The sequence below is a fragment of the Amphibalanus amphitrite genome, unplaced genomic scaffold (assembly GCF_019059575.1).
Source record: "Amphibalanus amphitrite isolate SeventyFive unplaced genomic scaffold, NRLGWU_Aamphi_draft 000055F_arrow, whole genome shotgun sequence".
NCBI classification, from domain to species: domain Eukaryota; kingdom Metazoa; phylum Arthropoda; class Thecostraca; order Balanomorpha; family Balanidae; genus Amphibalanus; species Amphibalanus amphitrite.
Genome location: NW_024881551.1, coordinates 1,038,479 through 1,057,880, shown reverse-complemented (window position 1 = coordinate 1,057,880; position 19,402 = coordinate 1,038,479). Strand labels below are relative to the sequence as shown.

The 19,402-nt window shown below is 53.4% G+C and overlaps 2 protein-coding genes across 3 annotated transcripts; both read right to left on the bottom strand.

The window, feature by feature from the left end:
* Positions 1 to 12,167: 12,167 nt before the first annotated feature.
* LOC122378114 lies at positions 12,168 to 12,893 on the bottom strand. Its single transcript, XM_043358790.1, has 2 exons — positions 12,888 to 12,893; positions 12,168 to 12,632 (listed from the first exon to the last, which is right to left on the bottom strand). The coding sequence occupies exons 1-2, from the start codon at positions 12,891 to 12,893 to the stop codon at positions 12,168 to 12,170; spliced, it is 471 nt and encodes a 156-aa protein (XP_043214725.1).
* Positions 12,894 to 16,387: 3,494 nt separating this feature from the next.
* Positions 16,388 to 18,466, bottom strand: LOC122378154. Of its 2 annotated transcripts, none has more exons than XM_043358883.1 (2): positions 17,447 to 18,466; positions 16,388 to 16,576 (listed from the first exon to the last, which is right to left on the bottom strand). In XM_043358883.1, the coding sequence occupies exon 1, from the start codon at positions 18,273 to 18,275 to the stop codon at positions 17,871 to 17,873; it is 405 nt and encodes a 134-aa protein (XP_043214818.1). In that variant the 5' UTR covers positions 18,276 to 18,466; the 3' UTR covers positions 16,388 to 16,576; positions 17,447 to 17,870. The 2 variants fall into 2 exon arrangements, with proteins under 2 accessions (XP_043214818.1, XP_043214817.1); XM_043358882.1 differs by having other exon boundaries at positions 16,388 to 16,579; positions 17,450 to 18,466.
* Between the last annotated feature and the right edge of the window lie 936 nt (positions 18,467 to 19,402).

Below are 19,402 nucleotides of genomic sequence, written 5' to 3'. Positions count from 1 at the left end.
AATGTTTACCATAGGACAACATTCAGCTATTATAACGCATAGCAACAACCAGGCGAATCGCGGGACCCTTTACAATCCTGACCTCCAAAGCGTCCAGGACTGAAGAGGACGTTATCCAGACCAGGAGATTAATCAGACGCCGCCTATCTCCAGGGAGTCCGGGGGCACGACCAGCCGACGGGGCTCATGTTCGTCGTCCACCCACGTACAAATAAACACCGTGGCACCGTCCGAAGCCCCGAGACCGCCGGCCGCGTCCGCGTGGGTGTGTGTATGTGTGTCGTGGGAACCAGACCTGCGTCCACTTGTACTAGGCCACTCATAATTGGTGCTAGGAGCTAGGGTAGGATCGATATGCCGTCTCACCGGCGCTGTATGGTGTGTTCCAGAGATGGCGTAAGTCTGCAGCCTGCGAGGCTGCGGGGTCCACGCCAGCCCACATCGGTCGATGCCGGTCATAGACAGTATGATGTGGAGATTTTCTACCCTATTCAACTATATCCGAGGTGGGTGAGACGCCGGTCTTTTGTGACGCTACTTTGTTTAGGTGTGCTTCGATTTACCGGAGTTCTGTTCAGGTCTCCCTTTATTGCAAACCAGTTTACCATCTATACTAATTACTAAACGGATGGCATTTGGCAGTGTTAATTCTCACTGCTTTGGTCACACATACGGCCTACTGTGTATCCATCGTTTGGTTAAATTTCGTACAGCCCACTTGTTAGAACCATATTATTACGGGGCATGAACGTTTCATCCCCGCACATTTTACAGAGTCCCGCCATGTTTCACTGACTTTCACCTCCGTAGATCTCCCTTTGACACCGCTCCCCTCTGCAGGTGGAGTTCGGAGCGGCGCCTGGCGCGTCCGCGAGACTCCCAGTCAGCTCCTGTCGGACGACCGGGAGGACCGTGATGAACAGCGCTTGGAGGAGGCGGCGGCCGGACCGCGCCCCCGCGGCCGGCGGGCCGGACCGCCGCCGCCGCCGCCTCCTCCGGTCCGCGCCGCGGCTCCACTGGCGGTGAGTCAGCGCTTTCGGACGCTAGGCGGCCGTCGCCGGGCGCCCGGGCGGGTCGTTAGTCACAATGCCTGTGTACCGGGTGCCTACGGGGGGCTGGTCGCGCTGCCTACAGCTGCCTGGGTCGATTGACCAATCGCAGGCCGGGAACGGTGGTGTGATCCGTGACGTAGCCCATCTGCCTGCGGCCGGTGGCTGCCTGGACTATGTCCGCAGTAGGCAGTGTGGTCCTGACTACGGCACTGCTAGGCAGCGCCGAGATACTAGCAAAGCCCCATGGTGTGTTTCGATTCTCGAAAAAGGATGTGCAAGGTATGTGGTAACAAATGTTTATCTATCGATGGATGCCTAATGCCTATCGCCGAAGCATTAATTGTGTGATAGTCAATGCCATTCTTTCCAGAAAAAATGTATCGCTGTTACCATCAAAATTGTGTTAAACTTGCAAGTAATCTTTTTTTTTAAATATTTTTTAAATAATCCTCTTTGATATTTTTCCCGTTATTATGAGCCGGTTTTGATTTGTTATTGTGTTTTGACAAATGTCAACACAGGATACTTTTTGACCCACGTAGGTCCGCTGTTTGGGTTAGGCACAAACCATAGCAAACTCGCGGCTCTTCTTTGTCTATACTACACGCTTGAAATTTGCTAATAGACAAGCGGCAGGCAGCGTTAGAAAGATTGACGGCAGCAATTTTGATATTACTCTCGTCAGCTATTAGGTGAGCTGCAGTAAATAGCGCATTTAGCGCGTTGTGTTTTTCCTTTGGACTTTGGTAATATGATTGTAAATGTTGCAACTTTTTTTGCAACTTTTTGGCATTTCGTCCGTTGATTTGGCATGCTTGTGTTTCCGTTGTACGCTGTGTTCCGGCCGTGTCTAACAGGTGCCCCCCTCCGCCACAAGCCGTGTCTGACCGGTGCTCCCCTCCCCCTTAGTCCGTGTCTGACCGGTGCTCTCCTCCCCCGCAGTCCGTGTCTGACCGGTGCTCCCCTCCCCCGCAGTCCGTGTCTGACCGGTGCTCCCCTCCCCCGCAGTCCGTGTCTGACCGGTGCTCCCCTCCCCCTTAGTCCGTGTCTGACCGGTGCTCTCCTCCCCCGCAGTCCGTGTCTGACCGGTGCTCCCCTCCCCCGCAGTCCGTGTCTGACCGGTGCTCCCCTCCCCCGCAAACCGTGTCTGACCGGTGCTCCCCTCCCCCGCAAACCGTGTCTGACCGGTGCTCCCCTCCCCCGCAGCCGCAGCGGCCGGTGACCCGTGCCCCTGCCTCTCCGGGCGGGCCGTGCGCTCCCAGCGGACCCCTGAGTGGGGGCCTGCCGAGCCCGACGGCCACCCACCTACCGCCGACAGCCGCCCTCTGGTACCTGGGACTGGCCGGTCAGTCAACGGACGGCAGTACCGCTGCCACCGCCGTCCTAACTGCCAGCAAGGCCGGCGGTACCAGGAGTGTCCCCGGGTCCTCCTCTGGCAGCGGCACCGTCCGCACTACCGACAGAAGTGTGAAACACACTGCTGTCGCCTCTACTGTACCTGCTACTGCCACCGCTACTGACAGCGTACTTACTTGTAACGGCAGCGGTACGGCTGGTGTCACAGCTCCTGCCACCGCCCCCGCTGAGGCCGCCCCTGCTGCCGGTTCAGTCAGAGCATCCGTACCTTCCAACCCCGTCACCGCCCCTCCCACCCCCACATCCGCTCCGGAGACACCGGAGACGGCCCCTGCCGCCGACTGTGATCCGGCGGACCCGCTGTCAGCGCTGCGCGTCTCGTTCGCCTCCGAACACGACCGGCTGATGGCCCGACTTCAGCTGGCCGCCGGCGCCGGTGTCGCTGCCTCGCGGCCGCGCCAGGCACTGGAGTGTTTCCGGGCCGCCGCGGCGCTGGGGTCGGCACCGGCCTGGTTCAACTGCGGCCTCTGCTTCCAGGAGGGACGCGGCACCGACGTCGACCTAGAAAAGGTCAGTAGAGGTGATCAAAGTGGTATGGGGAGGGTTCCAACGCTAGATATGCTGTGCTGTAAGCCTGCTGGCATCACTATTTTAGGGCTTCTCCTTTTCACTCGGCTTAATCAATCGCTTGTCCATCCACCGGCATCTATTCAGCCGTTCTGCACCCAGTATTGATTTCCAGTGTCCATTCGCCGTTCACATGCGCTGTTGCCGGGCCCGGTCCCATTGTGTCGTGTGTGCCGTCAGCTGCGGGCGCTGGTCGGGGCCCACACTTGTTGCCACCGCAATCTTCCAATTATAGCGACGCCGGCCGCAATTATGGTCAAACGTTCTGTCAGTTATAATGGCGGTGATCGCTGTCCTGATTCACTCGCCGTGGTTAGTTTAATGGCCGGTCTCCCCTCGCTGGCAGGGAGCCACTGCTGTCACCATTAGCTCTGACAGCAGGGTTTGTACCCCTCCCTGACCCCTTCCCCCTGCCCTCCATCCACAGGCGGCTGTATGTTACGAGGAGGCTGCCCGCCTCGGTCACGCTGCTGCCGGCTACAACCTGGCACTGCTGGCCGCCGCCGGACGGCTGGTGACGTCACCGCAGTGCGAATATGACGTCACTGGTCTGCTGGAGCGGGCGGCGGCGGCCGGTAGCAGCGAGGCGGCAGAATTCCTGGAGAGGTGGCGCCTCTGGAGCGAGGAGACCGAGACAGATGGTGTGTGTTAGGAACCGTGCAGTGGTGTGACTGAGAGACGTGGATTGCTGTCGTCGGCTCCATTCGGACGTTTTCTATTTGTTTTATTACTGGCCATACAATTGTGCTTTTCATGTTACTGAAATGAAATTGGATTCCCCTGTTACAATGTTTGCGGTATTAATCTACCTAACTTAAGTAGAATCACTGTCATTTGCCTTTCTGTGAGCTCACGGATGTGCTTCAACCTTAAATGTGCCTTCGCTGCACTTGTCTGGTCGCTCTCGTATTTCCTCCGTCTGTGTGTATTGTTTGGCGATAAGTCTGACCCGTCTCTCGTCCTCCGACAGACGAGAGCGACTGCCTGAGTCTGAGTCCGCCGGGCCGGTCCGTGTCGCTGCCAGCTCTGACCGCCGGCTGCTCCCCTGGCGGCGCGGCGGAGCCCGATCCGGACCTGTGGCCGGCACCGCTCGGGGCCGGACGGCAGGCGGTCCTCTTCTACCTCCAGGAGTCGCCCTGAGGTCAGCGGAGACCCCTGAGGTCAGCGGAACCCCTGAGGTCAGCGGAGACCCCCTGAGGTCAGCGGAGCCCCCCGAGGTCAGCGGAGACCCTCTGAGGTCAGCGGAGACCCCCTGAGGTCAGCAGAGGCACCCCTTAGGTCAGCGAAGCCCCCTGAGGTCAGCGAAGCCCCAAGATGTCAGTGGAGCCCCCTGAGGTCAGCAGAGGCACCCCTGAGGTCAGCAGAGGCACCCCTGAGGTCAGCGTGAGACCCCCTGAGGTCACCGGGCGCCGGCCCTTCACGTAAGGTGGTGACAGCTTCGGTTCCGTCCGCCTGCATTGTCTTGGGGACGGGCGAAGAAGGCTGATTTGGGGGAGGGGTGATTGAAGGAAAGCGTCCATTCGGTCGTTTTATTGTTCGAATTCTGTGATTTTGACCCGAGATTTGGGTTGGACAATTTTGGTGGGATGACTCAATTCGTTTTATGTTTATTTGTGGCGATCCACAGTCGTAAGAGCAGTGCACTGTTTCATTGGCAGAGGTTTAGTGGCTCATTGCTTCCCCACCTGCCATCAGCGGTGTTGCTGTTTTCCTTGCCTGCGTTGTGATAAGTTGCCTTTGCTGGGAGGACTGGGACGATACTACTGCCCTCGCGCCACCTGGTGGTATATGAGATAGCGCTGCACCAGGTCACCAAAGGCGGCGCTGTGCGGTCTCTCTTGAAAGTACCGATATACGGTGCGGCGATGCCATCAGGCCCGACCGAGAGAGGGCTGCTGAGTTTGAGATTCACCGAGCTAGACTTGACCGATGGATGGATAAAGATGTCGAGGAAGCGGGCAAGATAGAGATTCAAACCTATTCAGCTATTGGTTCACTGGTACTTTCTTGCCCCGTGTATCGGTAATTTCAAGAGAGACTATACGCACTGGACCTATGTTGCCATATTCTGTCAGTTTACTCAATGGGACTGAAGCTCTGGGCCCCGACTGACAGTGAAACGGAATGGAACCGACTCAGTGGATATTTGATACCCGCCTGTCGTCGGGCACATTGCTATCGTGGAAAGTACTTAAAATGGTATATCTTGCCAACCCCCAACAAAATGATTAGCGCAGAGCCTAGCTGACAATGGTTAATGCGTACGTACCTGGTTGTATTCTCCACTTTCGTCATGTCCTATGACAGTAACATTAGAGATACCTCTGGTAGGTATCGTTGCCGCGTTTAGAATGACCTTGTGATTGTTATGGAGCTGTGAATGCTGGATATTGTGCCTCCTCTGCGCTTGGCTGGCCAGCCGTCATTTTCAACTAGAGTTGCTTGCAGGGATTTCTCTCGTGTGTTGGTGTGTTTCAGACGATAGCGGTAAGCTCGAGCTGATGCTTGTCGTTTGTCCGTCGTTTGCGTGCTTGTAGTGCACAAGTTCTTCTAGAAGAGGATTTCAGTTGCGTAGAATGCATGTCATTAGATGCTTACTAGTCAATGAGTGATGTTGAATGCGTTTTGTGTATATTTGTATCACTCTCGCCTTAAAAACCAGACATTGGGAGCCGTGAAACCTAAGTCTTGAAATTTTGTCGATGGAGGTGGCCGTACATTTTCCCAAGGAAGTTATCATACCCTATGCTATGATCGTCATTTCACTTTGAATCACTTCGCAAGTCGACGCCAGTTGCCTCCTTGCCAGTGTGTGTCATTTCGCAGCTTGGCTGGCGGCTCTCGCCAGTATGTCTGCCTTTAGTTGGCTGGACGGCACCGGGACCCCCATGTGAATCTGTTTCGAGGAGCGTTTGTACCTGATGGTGTTGGAAACCCCGTGCAATGTGTCCGACAGTGATTTGGAACGTTGGCCGCCAGTGATTTTCGTAATAAAAACAATGTTGAAAACTTAGCTGTGTGCAAAGGGTTAACTTATAGACGTAGCTAGCCGCCGTTAGCCTGACACTCATGCGGTCTTTGACTTGAAGGCCGCTTTCCTTTTCTGATCTTCGTCGAAACAAGTCTCGCTAGGAATGTCCAGGGTCCCAATGGGCCAATAGGGCCCAAACTCCATTATTCAGACAATACTGCGGGGGTGCAGCTTAGTGTAGCCGTTGCTTCGACGAGTTTATATGACTCACGACCTAGCATACGCTACATACGTGACAAGTTTGCCAGGCAGCCCGCGAACGTGACAGGCTGGCTGTGACAGACGGGCTGTGTGACAGGCGACACGGCAAACGTGACAGACCGGGACGGCGACATGTTGGTGCGGGGGAGGACGCATGGCGGGCGGCAGTGGCCACGTCACCACGGCCGTGTGGGCCGGGGTGCTGTTAGCTGGTGATGTGAGGCTGTATGTTTTGGAAGCTTCATGCGCTCAAGTGGTGCGTTTAATAATCCTGGACTCCTGAAGCACTTCCGCCAGCTTATCAAAATAATCAAAGCTCACAATATTTACATATCCAAGGCACCTACAAACACCTTAGGTGTATCGTCGAACTGTTTGTAGGACGAGCAGTTACAGCTTGTCGAAGCACTTGTTTCATACGTTGCTCGTAAAACACAGGAAATTATATTTTTCAATGTGCGCTCATTTTTTGGCAGCGGCGTTTCGGCAGGCCCCCGGGCGTGGCGCTTCGTGTCACGCCCACCTCGTTGGTTAGTCATGCCATCATGGCGGCCTGGGTCCCCACTGTCCCCAGTGGCCAGCCCAGTTTACGACTACGTTAATCATAGATAATCCTATGACTGATGCTCCGTCGGCACCGGCTGCAGCCCGTTATGTTGTTCCGAAGCCATTTGAGACACGCAACTGGCCATCAGCAGCAGCAGTTACGGGAACAAAGAACGTGGGGCGACGGAGCGACAGAGACTGGCGAGTGTCATGGAGAGAGTCGCTAACGACGCCAGTAGAACGGTATCCGTTTGGAGTTACGTTTTCCTGGTCAGTCTGGAACCAATATCCGAATATGTTAGGGTTAAGGCAAATCTTTGTCACGATGCATTTGCCGAATTTGTAGGCCAAATAATCTGGGGTCCTAAACTGGCGGCCCAGCCGGGGGTGCAACAGGATAGGCAAAGTTGCCAAAGGTAGGGTTAATCGAAATGGCCGAACGCACGTTTCTTTCAAAACACTACCATAGGCGTTATGTTCAAAACCGGATCCTGGGCATCAGATGGTGCCTCAACAATATCTAGAAGTCTGGAAAATAGAAGACGGCTGGCTGACTGCTTAGGACACTGCGAGCTGGCACACAGGTCACGGCGCCAGACTGGCAGACTGGACAAGGCGTGAGGCAGCAGTACGATCGTAACGACTTCCACCGCGTAATATTATGTGTTATTCGACTTGTTGGGGGCTAGTGTCCACTAAACCACTGGGCGCTTGGCATTGCATATATAGGAGTCACTACTACAGAGGCCGGGCCCGGGGCTTTCCAAACTACCTACTCAGTATGAAAATGACCTTTATTCATTATTCTATCCGACTTTAATTTAATTGTTTTCCTTGATTTTCCGTTTCGATGATCAATGGTGATGCCGAACACCGACCTCGGTGAAGGTACAGTTTGACGCTTCTTCTGTATTATCAATTTTCTTTTTTGTAAAGAAAGACAAACACAGGCAAACACCAACACACAAACACATCTACTACTCCCACCCACAGCCCGGTAAGTACATGGGTATATCGATCCCTTCTGTCAACCCGTCAGTCACTCGGGTCAAATCGTGAGCTGTCCCGCCCTCCTCGTGCCGCCCTCAGCCCCAGCGTGCCGGCCTGTCGGCGGCCGCCGCAATTTCGGACAGCGTCGCGTGTGTGGGTCCGTCCGGCGCGCGGGTCGGCCGGCACAATACCGCCTCCATCTGACCTTCATCTGACCCGGCCAGCGCCCCGGGCGATCTTGTAAACAGCCGCCGCCCCGGGACGGCGGCCGGCGCCATCAGAGCCACCGAAGAGCCGCGAGCGAACGGACGGAGTAGGCACGAGACGGCCTTGGATTAGGGGTGGGAGCGACAACACACGCACGCAGCGACGGCTCGGTTCACCCGGGCCGGGCCCCAGCAAAACAACGCCGAGCAGCGACAGCAGAGAGAATCCAGAACTAGGTACTGGCTGCAAGCAAATGCGTATAAAAGATCTGTTGCAATGCTTTGTGGCCGGCGGCCGCAAAATATCGTTTTTAAGAATGAGAAGAGTGGGAGCTGTTTCCTGTTTGCATGGAAGTGCACGCTGGACGCAACAAGAAAGGAGTTGTATGAAATGGGACTTGGACCGATGTGGAAGAAATAAAGAAAGTCTAAATTGTCTAAGAAATAAGAAGTCTAAATTGAAGTCTTGCTGTTTTGCATTAGTTATTTTTTGTGTATATTGATGAATGATGTGTAATGTATGTGTGCGGTTTGTGTATTATATGTACCGACTTCGGTATGCAATAAACATTATTATTATTATTATTATTGAACTATTTAGAGATGATGTGCAGAAACGTTGTCCTTCGCTCCACCAGGAGAGGAGAACGATGGAATTAACAGCTCACCAATCGCCCCCGGGCTAACAAAGGAAAGATCCAAATACCTACATTCTAAAGATGACGGACTGAATTATTATTAGCCTTTGTAATTGTGTGGGTTTTGGGTTTTATATATCACAACGTCAATGCCCTGGATATCACAATGCCACTTCCAGTCACGTCTCACCGTGACATATCTATCTCTCCGGTCATGAATGCCATTTCTTCACCGGCTGCAGAGTCCGCTCGTTCACAGCACGCTCTTCCGCCCACCCGACCGGTCACCTTGGCCCGGTCGGCGGCTTCACAGCCAGGCCCCAGGTGATCAGCCGTGTGGGAAGCGCTCAGACGCGCCCGCCCAGGGAACTCCGACCGTGTCGAGGTCTGGCTGGGCGATCCGGCACGCTGAAGTGTCTGTGAATTGGTGGCGCGCGAGCACAATGGTGGCTACTGACAGACTGCAGACGGTGGCAGACGCCAGACGGTGACTTTGGTAGCGTCTTTCGTTAAGAAATGATAACTGATTTAAAACGGCATGTTTTAACCCTCGCCCATGTAGGGGGGGGGGGTTGGTGCAACCCCCCCCTGAGGCTTTTCGGAAATAGTGCAAAAACGGCGGCGCGCAGCGCCGCCAAATTTTGGGTACCTTATGGGGCAAACCTTGCGCATCTTTTGATAAAAAAATTTGATCGGGTCATGTCAGGTCACGGAGTTATGACGTCACAAAGGGAACAGCCTCCGGCCGGATTTTCACAAACTGAGTGCCAACGCCTGAGGTTTCCTGCCGGTGGTACGGACATCGGTTGATGGATCGTGATGAAACTTCCCATGCATGTTGGGGCAAGTATTGGCTATCATATGGTATAAGAAACTTGACCGGGTCAGGTCAGGTCACGGAGCTATGACGTCACAAGAGGAACAGCGTCCGGTATTATTTTTGAAAAGCGCCCGAACCACTATTTTGCTAATTCTTGTCACCTCAATGGGAATATGCAGCAATATTAGCTTCTATAGGGAGCAAATGGACCTCCCAAATCCAAAAATACAATCAGATTTCAAAAATTTAAATTTTGATTTTTCGAATTTCTGCCGCCGACTGTGACCTTGCCGACTTCCGGCGCTCCCAACGCGCCATTTTTAGAGCTAGGTAAACGAAATACATACCAAACGATAGAGAATTGATCAAGGAATACGATAGTGAAGGTTTCAAGTCGATATCTCCCACCGTTTTGCCGCAATCGCCGCGGAAAGTTGAAAAAGTCTATTTTTTCCGAAAATTTGACATTTGACCGGTCAAAAGTAGGTCAAATGTTGACCTAGGACCAAAAATTATACCACCAATCGCGAGATCTCGGCGAGAGCAATCCGTTGGTCTTTTCCGCTAAGCTCTACGACGCTCCGTTTTCAAACGCCAAGGGGGGGGGTCGCACCCCCCCCCCCTGCATGGGCGAAGGTGGCAGATCGCCGTTTACGGGCGAGGGTTAATACATCGATTCTCTTAGGTAAATTTCTTTTTTCTGAAATTCACGTTCTCAATCTCCCTGCACAATATACAATATTGTGCCCTTGGCCTTGCCTGTAATATAGGCAAGGCCAAGGGCAATGGTGCTACTGCGGGACTCAGCGCAGGACTACACTAAGCGTCTGCAAACAAACCCGTTTCAACCGCAAAGGTTCGGGAAGTGTCTATCTAGCCGGCGGTGATGTGATCAGCTCCTCTGTCATTTGGCATTGAGACGTGGGCGACCCGGCCGCTGTCGGGGGAGCCTCACCTGACCACGTCACCGGGGTGACATCAGCGTCCCGAGCCAGCCACGGGGTCGGCCAAATTCGGTCCGGGAGCCAGAGCGCAGCGGGGGAGTGGTGTGCGGACCGTCGAACTATCTCTGCGGCCCGTGCGGCACATTCATGGGCAGCAGCGGGAGCAGTGCGCCGAGCCGCCGACCGAACACATCTGTCTGTGCGGCACATCCAGGGGCAGCTGAGGGGAGCGACTCATTCAGGAACTGAGAACACTGACGGTGAGGCACGTTAGTGTTCGGATCTGACGCGTTCAGTTTACATCACAACTATGAAAGCCGAGGAGTGGCTGGCTGACGAATGGCGATCTTTGACTTGAAGGCGCCGAAGAACAAAGCTGTCGGATCGACAGTAAACCTTTTCGTGATGAGCTCCGCTCAGAGTATTGACCAGCCAGTTGTTGGTGCCTTGTCTACATATATGGTTATGTCTTGCATATCCCGTGCATCAGGTGCTTACCAGAACTCTTACGCTGCTCCAAGCGACCATGCGGGTGAGTGGACTTATAGGTGAGGCAGTGACGCGGTACCCGCAGGCATTCACCCTCCCCCCTTCCCCCACCCGGGGGAAAGAAAGGTCCGGCCGGCCGGCCAGTGTCGGTTGGACGCGTGCCCTGGAGCCGTGCCAGCCGGGGGCCGGGGCCGGACACCTCTGTCGGAATAGGCCGAGGCCCAGCAGGGTTCGGAAAGACGCCACCAGATGGCATTTATAAGACGATTGCCAGAAAGTCTTTGATGTTAATGATTTTCAACTCAGTCCGGGTTTAGTGATTAAAGCTTACTAGATAGGTAAGGGGAGAGATGAAGCTCCCGCAACCATGGATATTTAGTGCCAGAAAGCTTTGGTCTGACCACTTTTGTAGTATTGTCAGTGCTGATGCGCAGTGCATAACCGTTTACTTTCAGCAATAATAAAAGTTGTGTATTTGTGCAGTAGGTAATCACAAAGTCGCATCTTTCGCATCTGGGTTGTCCGTATTTATAATTGCGCGCAAACGTAAATATACCAATATTGAATATACGCTAAATGTATACCCCGTATACCCAAAATACCTGGCACGTACCGAGCTGGAGAAGGTTAAACAATATTTAACCTTGGTAACCAGAGGGATTTTACAATACAATTAGCAGAATCGTACCAGTTTATGTCTAGTTATTTATTTAGGAGCCGTATTTGTGACAGACCGTGCTATATATTTTATTCTTACGTTCCGTTACTCTGAACGTTACGCTGACGCAGTGCACAATCGTTCAGACCTCGCCAAAAACTTGTGAAAATTGACACTGATTGACTACGAACCCGATTAGCATGCGCCACCATCTTCACAAATCACATTCGACACTTTAAAGCATTTGGAACACGGTGTGAAAAGCCACGCACGAAGCACAAACCGCGTGAACACCACAAAAGCTCGCGTCACTCTCGATTGTGAGCCTTTAAGTCGATATACGAACTGCAAGCACATGAAACACTCCCGCCTCTCACCGACGCTGCCTGTGGACACTGCTTTCTGCCACCTCTTTCACACGAATTCGCTCGAAGGAATTGCATCCAAATGGCTGGCCTTTCGGGCGCTACACATTGACATGCACCTTCAGCCGTCCCTCGGAGGTAGACGGACTCGCCATTTACTTACTCAGTGGCATCAGCCCTTAAGGTTTTCAGTTGGGCTGATATTTTGACTGACTGGGACGGCATTGAGAGGCAACTCGATCGTCTAGCGTCCTCCCAGGAGCGCTGCGATGATGGCCGAGAGCAGCAGCACGGCCGACGGCCAGCCGCGCTCCGAGCCGTTACACATGTCCGTGTCGCAGTAGCAGCTGTTGTCCTTGCACTCGTTTTTCTTCTTAGGGTAACAGCCGCGAATCTCGTTGGCGCTGTCCTTGGGGTCGGTGATCTTCATGCAGGACTTGTCGGCCACCACCGTGCACTCCTTCAGGAACTTTTTGTCGTCGGGGCTGCCGGCGTCGAACTCCGTGCAGGGCGGGGCCGAGGTGAGCATGCTCAGCGCCGCGCCAAGAGACACTCCAGGAATGTCTCTGGTCGACTTGCAGGTGTAGCACTTGAGTGCCTGGCTGGAAGCCGCCAGGCACACCACAGCGAGGAGCACAGCCAGCTTCATATCGGTGGCGGGGTGGGGAGCTCGGAGACGCGTGCTGCCGGCGGTGGCTGTCAGAGCCGTCTGCAGGGCGGGGACGCCGGCGCCGGGACCGAGCGGCGCAGACCGCCGACCGCGCCCGCGGCTGCAGCTGACGTCAGCCGCCCCCGTCGGCGGCGCGGCGGTGTGCCAGTCCAGCCCACCGAGCGCCACCGACCGGGCCCCCTCCAGCGGACAACGGAGCGACTGAGAGACAACAGTGGACTCCTCTGGTAGACATAGGCACCCGCGGGGCACTTCAGAGCGTCCAGTCGTAGGCAGGTGCTCCGTTCCACCCACCGCCATCACCTTTTATTACGCTTAATCCTCTCGACAGACAAGTCATCGCATCTGACTTTATCACCTGTGCGTTTGGGAATTCGGTACCTACCCCCTGACGAATCCCCCTCCAGGCTCCCTGGATCCGCCTCTGCTGGGACGGGGACCGGGCTGGGGTGCCGGCGCGGCGAATGTCAGGCGTCACCTGCTGTTCCGGCCGTGCCCGCCGGCGCGTGCAGCAACACAATGCTCGTGCCGCTCCGTGATTTGTGGAAACATGTCGTGTCTCCTGTTTTCTTTTGACAATTCTAAACAATGCAAAATACGTGCTGGTGAGTCAGATGCAGCGCTGAGCGAAATCAGAAATCTTAATTTTCAATTTCCCAGAGTCACGGTTTACTGGCGAGGGCGACCATTGTTTCAGCAGCACTCAACCTATCAAGTTCTTGCGATTTTTATCGACATAAGAAGTTCAGGTATCTTGCTATGCTTTCAGCCTGCGTCGTCTATTTAGGTATATTGCATCAACTGCGCATATAGGTATTATCTATGTTTACCTCCTAAGTGCATATAACAGATCAGATGATCTTCGTGACAGCATACACCATCAACATGTTCATTGAGCTGAATTTATTCTTAAGAATGCACCGTGCTCAGTACAGGTACGGCGCAGACCCCGCCCCCCAAAGATACCCCACCTTCTCTGCTTATTGCTGGAATCCGTAATGACTCACGCGGGTATTTATTTAGTTGTCATTTTCACACATTTTTCCACGGCCACGTCTCTTCCACGTGTCATGAATTTTAAGACGTTGTTTAAAAATTGCTGCAGAACGTTAAGCTGGATTCCTGGCCTAACTCGCGGGTATTTTGGTCGTGGTTCATAGCTATGCGCATTTACAATAGATGGCGCTAGTGGTGAACGCCTGAAGTTAGGCTGTACCGCATAGCCTCCACTAAGAATCCCACCGAAGCGGGCGGTGGAACAGCGGACATTGCGAGAGCAGATGACGTGCCCAAACAGTTTTACACGAAGTTCCCCGTTCACAATGATTTCATCTGACCAGCAATGTGATCAGTATCAGTTACCGCATGGCATGCACGTCCGCTGGAGCCTGGACGCCAGCAGCAGGTGCCGAATCGGGGTGAACCGGGTCCGCAAGGTTTTCCCCATCGCGCTGGTCGATTTCGGTCCAAAGCTCTCCTGGCCGATCTATTGAGGCTGGAGAGTTCAATGTGTTTTGGTTCGTGCTACTCTAATGAGCCAGGTGGCAGCCGGCGGGCGAAAGGGTGAGGGTCAGTGAGAAGAGTACTGTGAAGCGAGCACGCCTGACCAAGGACTCTGAGGACGGTTTCTGCTGCCATCTGTCTGCGATACGCTGAACTTGAGCTCCAGCTCTCAGCAGCAGACTGGGCATATGCTCTGTGGTCGTGCAGGCATGGTTGCTGCGCTTGCAACTAGCACCACCTAGGTCATTAACCGAGCTGGTTGTGCCAGTAGACCGTAGCTTTTTAGAGATCATGGACTCTGAATGGAAAAACTGGTGCTTCCTTTGGAGGCATGCTCACACTCAACATTTTTACTTAATCGATTTAAGCATACTCTTAAACTTAACATTTTTTGCTACCTAGGTAGGTGCTTAATTTTCTGCGATACCTATAACCGAAATGATATTTTTGATTAATTTGTCAGTATTCCGTTCAATCAAACGAAGAAATAAAAAGCAGACGGTCGAGCCGCGCTTAGCTTATTAAAAGACATTACGAGTACGTGCGATTCAGAGGTAACAACAATGGAAACGGCTCGGGACAAATTACTAAAAAAAAAAGTTGTAATGCTTTCCTATGGATTATAAACGACAGCAGCACATAGACAATATTTGTGAACAATTATATTAATATAACAACTCAGACTCATATCATGACTGCTTATGCTTATGCGATTGTTATGAACAGCGTGTTTCACATATATTGGGACAAACAATGGTAGTTACAACAGCTAATACATCATAACACGCCATCGCAAAGCGCAAACGTACACATCTACCCAAATATAACTTATATTTCCCATCAGCCAGCGACTTTCACAGCTTAGATCAGCTGACTGATAACTAATGAAATCAACTATTGATGACAATAAGCACATCGTCCAGCCTAGCGTATGCCGACAACGTCGGCGACATTCTGTCTCAGGTAGGATAGGTAAGGCTGACTGGCCATCAGAGAGCTCCCAGAAGCGCTGCGATGACGGCCGAGAGCAGCAGCACGGCCGACGGCCAGCCGCGCTCCGAGCCGTTACACAGGTCCGTCGGACAGTAGCAGAACGGTTTACTGCAGTTGTCTGGCTTCGTCAGCGGAAAGCAGCTGCGGATCTGATTTCGCCCATCATTCGGGTCAGTGATCTTGACGCAGCTCTTGTCGACCAGGAGGGGGCATAGCTGGATGAAGGAGGGGTCCGGGTTGTCGGGGTCGAATTGTGTGCACGGTGGCAGGCCACTCATCAGGCTCAGCATCGCAGAGGGCAGATCAATGCCCTCGATGTCCCTGGCGCCGATGCAACTGTAGCATTTCAGCGCTTGACAGCAGCCAATGACACTTAATGCGATTATAAATAGGCGGCGCATGGCTTGGAGTTTTGTCCAAAGATATGATGCTTTTTCCAATTTTCGATTAACGATTCCCTGACAAATAAAGCAAGACCCTTTCCCGATAAGAACGTTTTAAACGTTCTCTTTGTGTCTCCACGGTTTAGCTGTATGGCAATAACACCTTTGTTCGCTTCAACTGATTCGTATTTGAACAAACTTTGTCTATGGCAGTCGCCAAAACAGACGAGATTGGCATCGCTCTCAGCAGTTTCTTGTAATCTTGCGATTCTTGGGTTGTGTCACCCCTGCTACCCTTGCAAAGTTGCTCAGCTCCTTTTCAACGACGATTGTTGGGATTGTTGTTTGAACCGTTTTAACCTCGAGACTTCCTATCAAAACCTTGATCAAAATTGCTCGATTCCAAGGCCAATTCTACCCGTTTGCAGCTATATCGCGCTGTTTTTACTCGACAACCTCATCGAGAACTATTCCATTCACGCTATCCTGAACGTTATAGATGCTATGCGCGAGGCATGCTGTTCGACAGAGGCATGTTGAACCGTTATTGTTACACAATAAGCCTCATGCACCAAAATAACTATACAAATATAGCCCGCAAATTACCTAACTTTGGTTATATGACGGTTCAGTTGATCAATTTCCAACGATTCGGTACGCGGCAGTTGAGAAACGATAAAAGTTTTATCCCAAACATACTTAGTGCACAGCAATATAAAATATTGCAAAAAATATCACTAAGTTGCGCCTAAAAGAGGTGGATAGATCTCATCTAATACAACCATAGCAATGGCGTGGATTCCAAATTGCAGAGGGTGAATGGATGAATTTATTGAATAATGAAGTCCTAGGAACCCACATGAAAAGACAGGTTTCGCTGGAACGCTAACGCTACGACGAATGTTACACGCAATATGCTCAAAATTACCGTGTATTGGCAGAAATATCATGTCATTAGCAATCCATCACAGAGGACAGCGTATTTTATTCAATCAGCGTGCATTAGTGCTGTTGAGGCCTGAGGGTTATTTTTGTAATTATTTCACTGTTCGAGGGGAACCGGCATCAGTCAACCCACGTTCAGTGCATCTGACCTTTCTATGATTACGAGCGAGCGAGCGCAGCGAGCGAAGCGAAGTCTTTTCAATATAAGGGAAAAATCTCAGTATGAGCGGCCCGGCCCGGCCCGGCCCGGCCTGTAACGCTTTTGAGAGGCTTATATCTCAGCAACCGCTGGACCGATTGCCCTGCGGTCTTTTTTGCTGGGTAGCCCTATCCCTTCTACCCCGTAATTGACTACTTTTGATACATCTCAGTGACCGTCGTGGCACGTGCCACGTGAAAAGTCAAGGGTGTTCAAGCAGTTTTGCAAAAGTAGTGATTTTGAGAGGCCCATATCTCAGCAGGGGCTTGAGCGATTATCTTGCGGTAATTTTTATAGGGTAGCTGCATCCCTTCTACCAAAGGTCGGATACTCTTGATCTATGTGAGTGACCCCCAGTGCACGTGCAAAATACAACAATAAGAGGTGTCAAATTTGTTCCCATTTCAATAACTCGGTAATTACTGGGGCGATTTCGCTGAAACTTGGCATAGAGGTAGGCACCCACCAGGCAATGCATTCGCATGTGTTTCGGTTAGGGTGCTACTGCACGTGCGCACGTGCAGGGGGCGCTTCCAGATCTCGAGAACGGCTGGACCGATTGCGCTCAAATTTGGTACACGGTTGGGGACCGGTTAGTAGGGTGCCGTGCAAAAGTCAGTTTGGACCCCGTTTGCACGTGCGCACGTGCAGAATGCCGCTTTCAGATCTCAGGAACGGCTGGACCGATTGCGTTCAAATTTGGCACACCACTAGCGACCGGTTAGAAGGGTGCTTTGCACAAGTCCGTTGGAAGTGCCCACTCGCCCTTCCGCACGTGCAGGGCTCACTATCTCGCTCGCTCGTTCTTCGCCCAAAAGGCGTTTTACTGGTTAGTTATTCGATTGCATAATCATACAATATGGAGTAGCCTGTCTATGGTCCAGCATATGCTAGAGAAGTCATGCAGATTGGTTCACAGAAGCCATTGAGCAGACGGTACGTTCACATGAGCGCGTGCACTTAAACGCCTAACAACCCGTCCCTGTTCAAAACGACATCTACATATTCAGCTACACCTCCCGAACGTTCTCACTTCAGGGTTCAGACCAATTATCAAAGCGTTTGATCGGGGCAACGACATATCCCAACACTGACACCTCACAATCAAGTAGTTCAGCTCCAGCACATGAGAGACACAAAGAGGCACTTGAAGCTGCAGTGTGGCAGGCCGTTGGACGCATCCAAAGAAGGTTTCGTTCACTTCTCGGCCCAGGTGAGGTCGAGTTTCAGCATCTTCCGCTACGTTCAGCACGTCTAGCGTCCTCCTGCGAGCACTGCGATGACGGCCGAGAGCAGCAGCACGGCCGACGGCCAGCCGCGCTCCGAGCCGTTACACAGCTCCTCAGTGCAGAAGCACGTGCCGCCGTCGCAGCCGTCCCGGGCCAACTGGAAGCAGCCGCGCGCCTCGTTGTAGGGGTCTTTCGGATCGGTGACCTTCAGACAGGCGTCGTCGTCCGGACAGTCCTGGATGAACTTTCTGTTCCAGTCGGGGTTGCCGGCGTCGAACTGCGTGCAGGAGGGCGCGTTGATGAGCAGGCTGAGCGCGGTGCCGATCGCAGACACGTTGGCGATCGGCCGCGGGCTCTGGCACTTGTAGCAGTGGATGGCCTGCGCGGACGACGCCAGTCCCAGCACGATGAGCAGTGCGACCAGCTGCATGGCTGCACGTGGAAGCACTGGCTGCTGATCCAGGGGGCGGCGAGGTCACTACCGCACGGGCCGCGGCGCGCAGGAGATGCGGCTGGCTGGCTGCCGGCGACACGAATGGCGGCGCCCGCTGCGTGCAGCGCCGCACTGCAGAACACACAAACACCCCGCACCCCTCCCCACCCCGCGCCCGGCCGGGGACTGGCGGCGGGCGGGCCGCGGACGCGGCTGCAATGGAATCCTGAGGGCAGCCAAGGCCATCCGGCTGACCGGTCTGGACGGACGCTGGTGCCAAGGGAGCAGGAACAACGCCCTCCCGCCCAAGTGTGACAACGGATTGCTATTGTATGGAAATGGCCTCCATCGCTCAGTGCGTCGGTCTATTGAAGGCTGGTGGGAGTGAGGGACCGCGACGGCAACTGTATACCTACCCGGGGGGGGGGGGGGTAGCCACATACATACCATAGCCCAGGCCAATTGCGTCACAGCGTCCCACTCGCTGTTTGTGTTTATATGTTCATGCTTTTGCGCATGCAGTGATTAATAGCATCCGTCAAAAGCGACTGAGAAAATCCATTGCGTCACAACAAGGAACGATCATTCTGGTGCCTTCCTCTTTTCTGTGTTATGTAATCCTTTCGGTCTAAATTAATAGGCTGGTAAATCAAGGCCGCTAGCATTGGGTGAAGTGGTAGGTCGGAAGGCCCGTGGAGCTTCTTTTAGTTTTATCTCGAAACAGAAAGTTCCTACACCTACATAGTGTCGTCCACACTAGAGCTACATCGAACGCCTCTGCTTTGTCTGCCACCTCAATGACTCACTTCCTTTGTTGAATTCAAACCAGCAATGTCACCCGACTCGGTAGGTATGCACGCGAGTCAGAGATTCGTTGGAATCCGGGCTGTTCCGTTGACTACAGTCGCAGACGGCATGTTCGGCCACTATCGAGCCCTTCTCGTATGGTGCGCCGGCTCGTGACGGTCCTTATCACTCTCAGACATCCATACCGGCGTGCACGTTCTGGAGCGTTCCTTCCGTGACGGCGGCGGCGCAGGTCGGCGGGGACCCGCACCTGTGACGGCCGCCGCCGCGCTGCGCTATTCAAGGTCACACACCGGAGCACACACCGCGGCGCGGCG

Excerpts from the sequence above, each read along its gene's own strand:
- LOC122378154 (XM_043358883.1), bottom strand. The coding sequence starts at position 18,275 with ATGCAGCTGGTCGCACTGCTCATCGTGCTGGGACTGGCGTCGTCCGCG.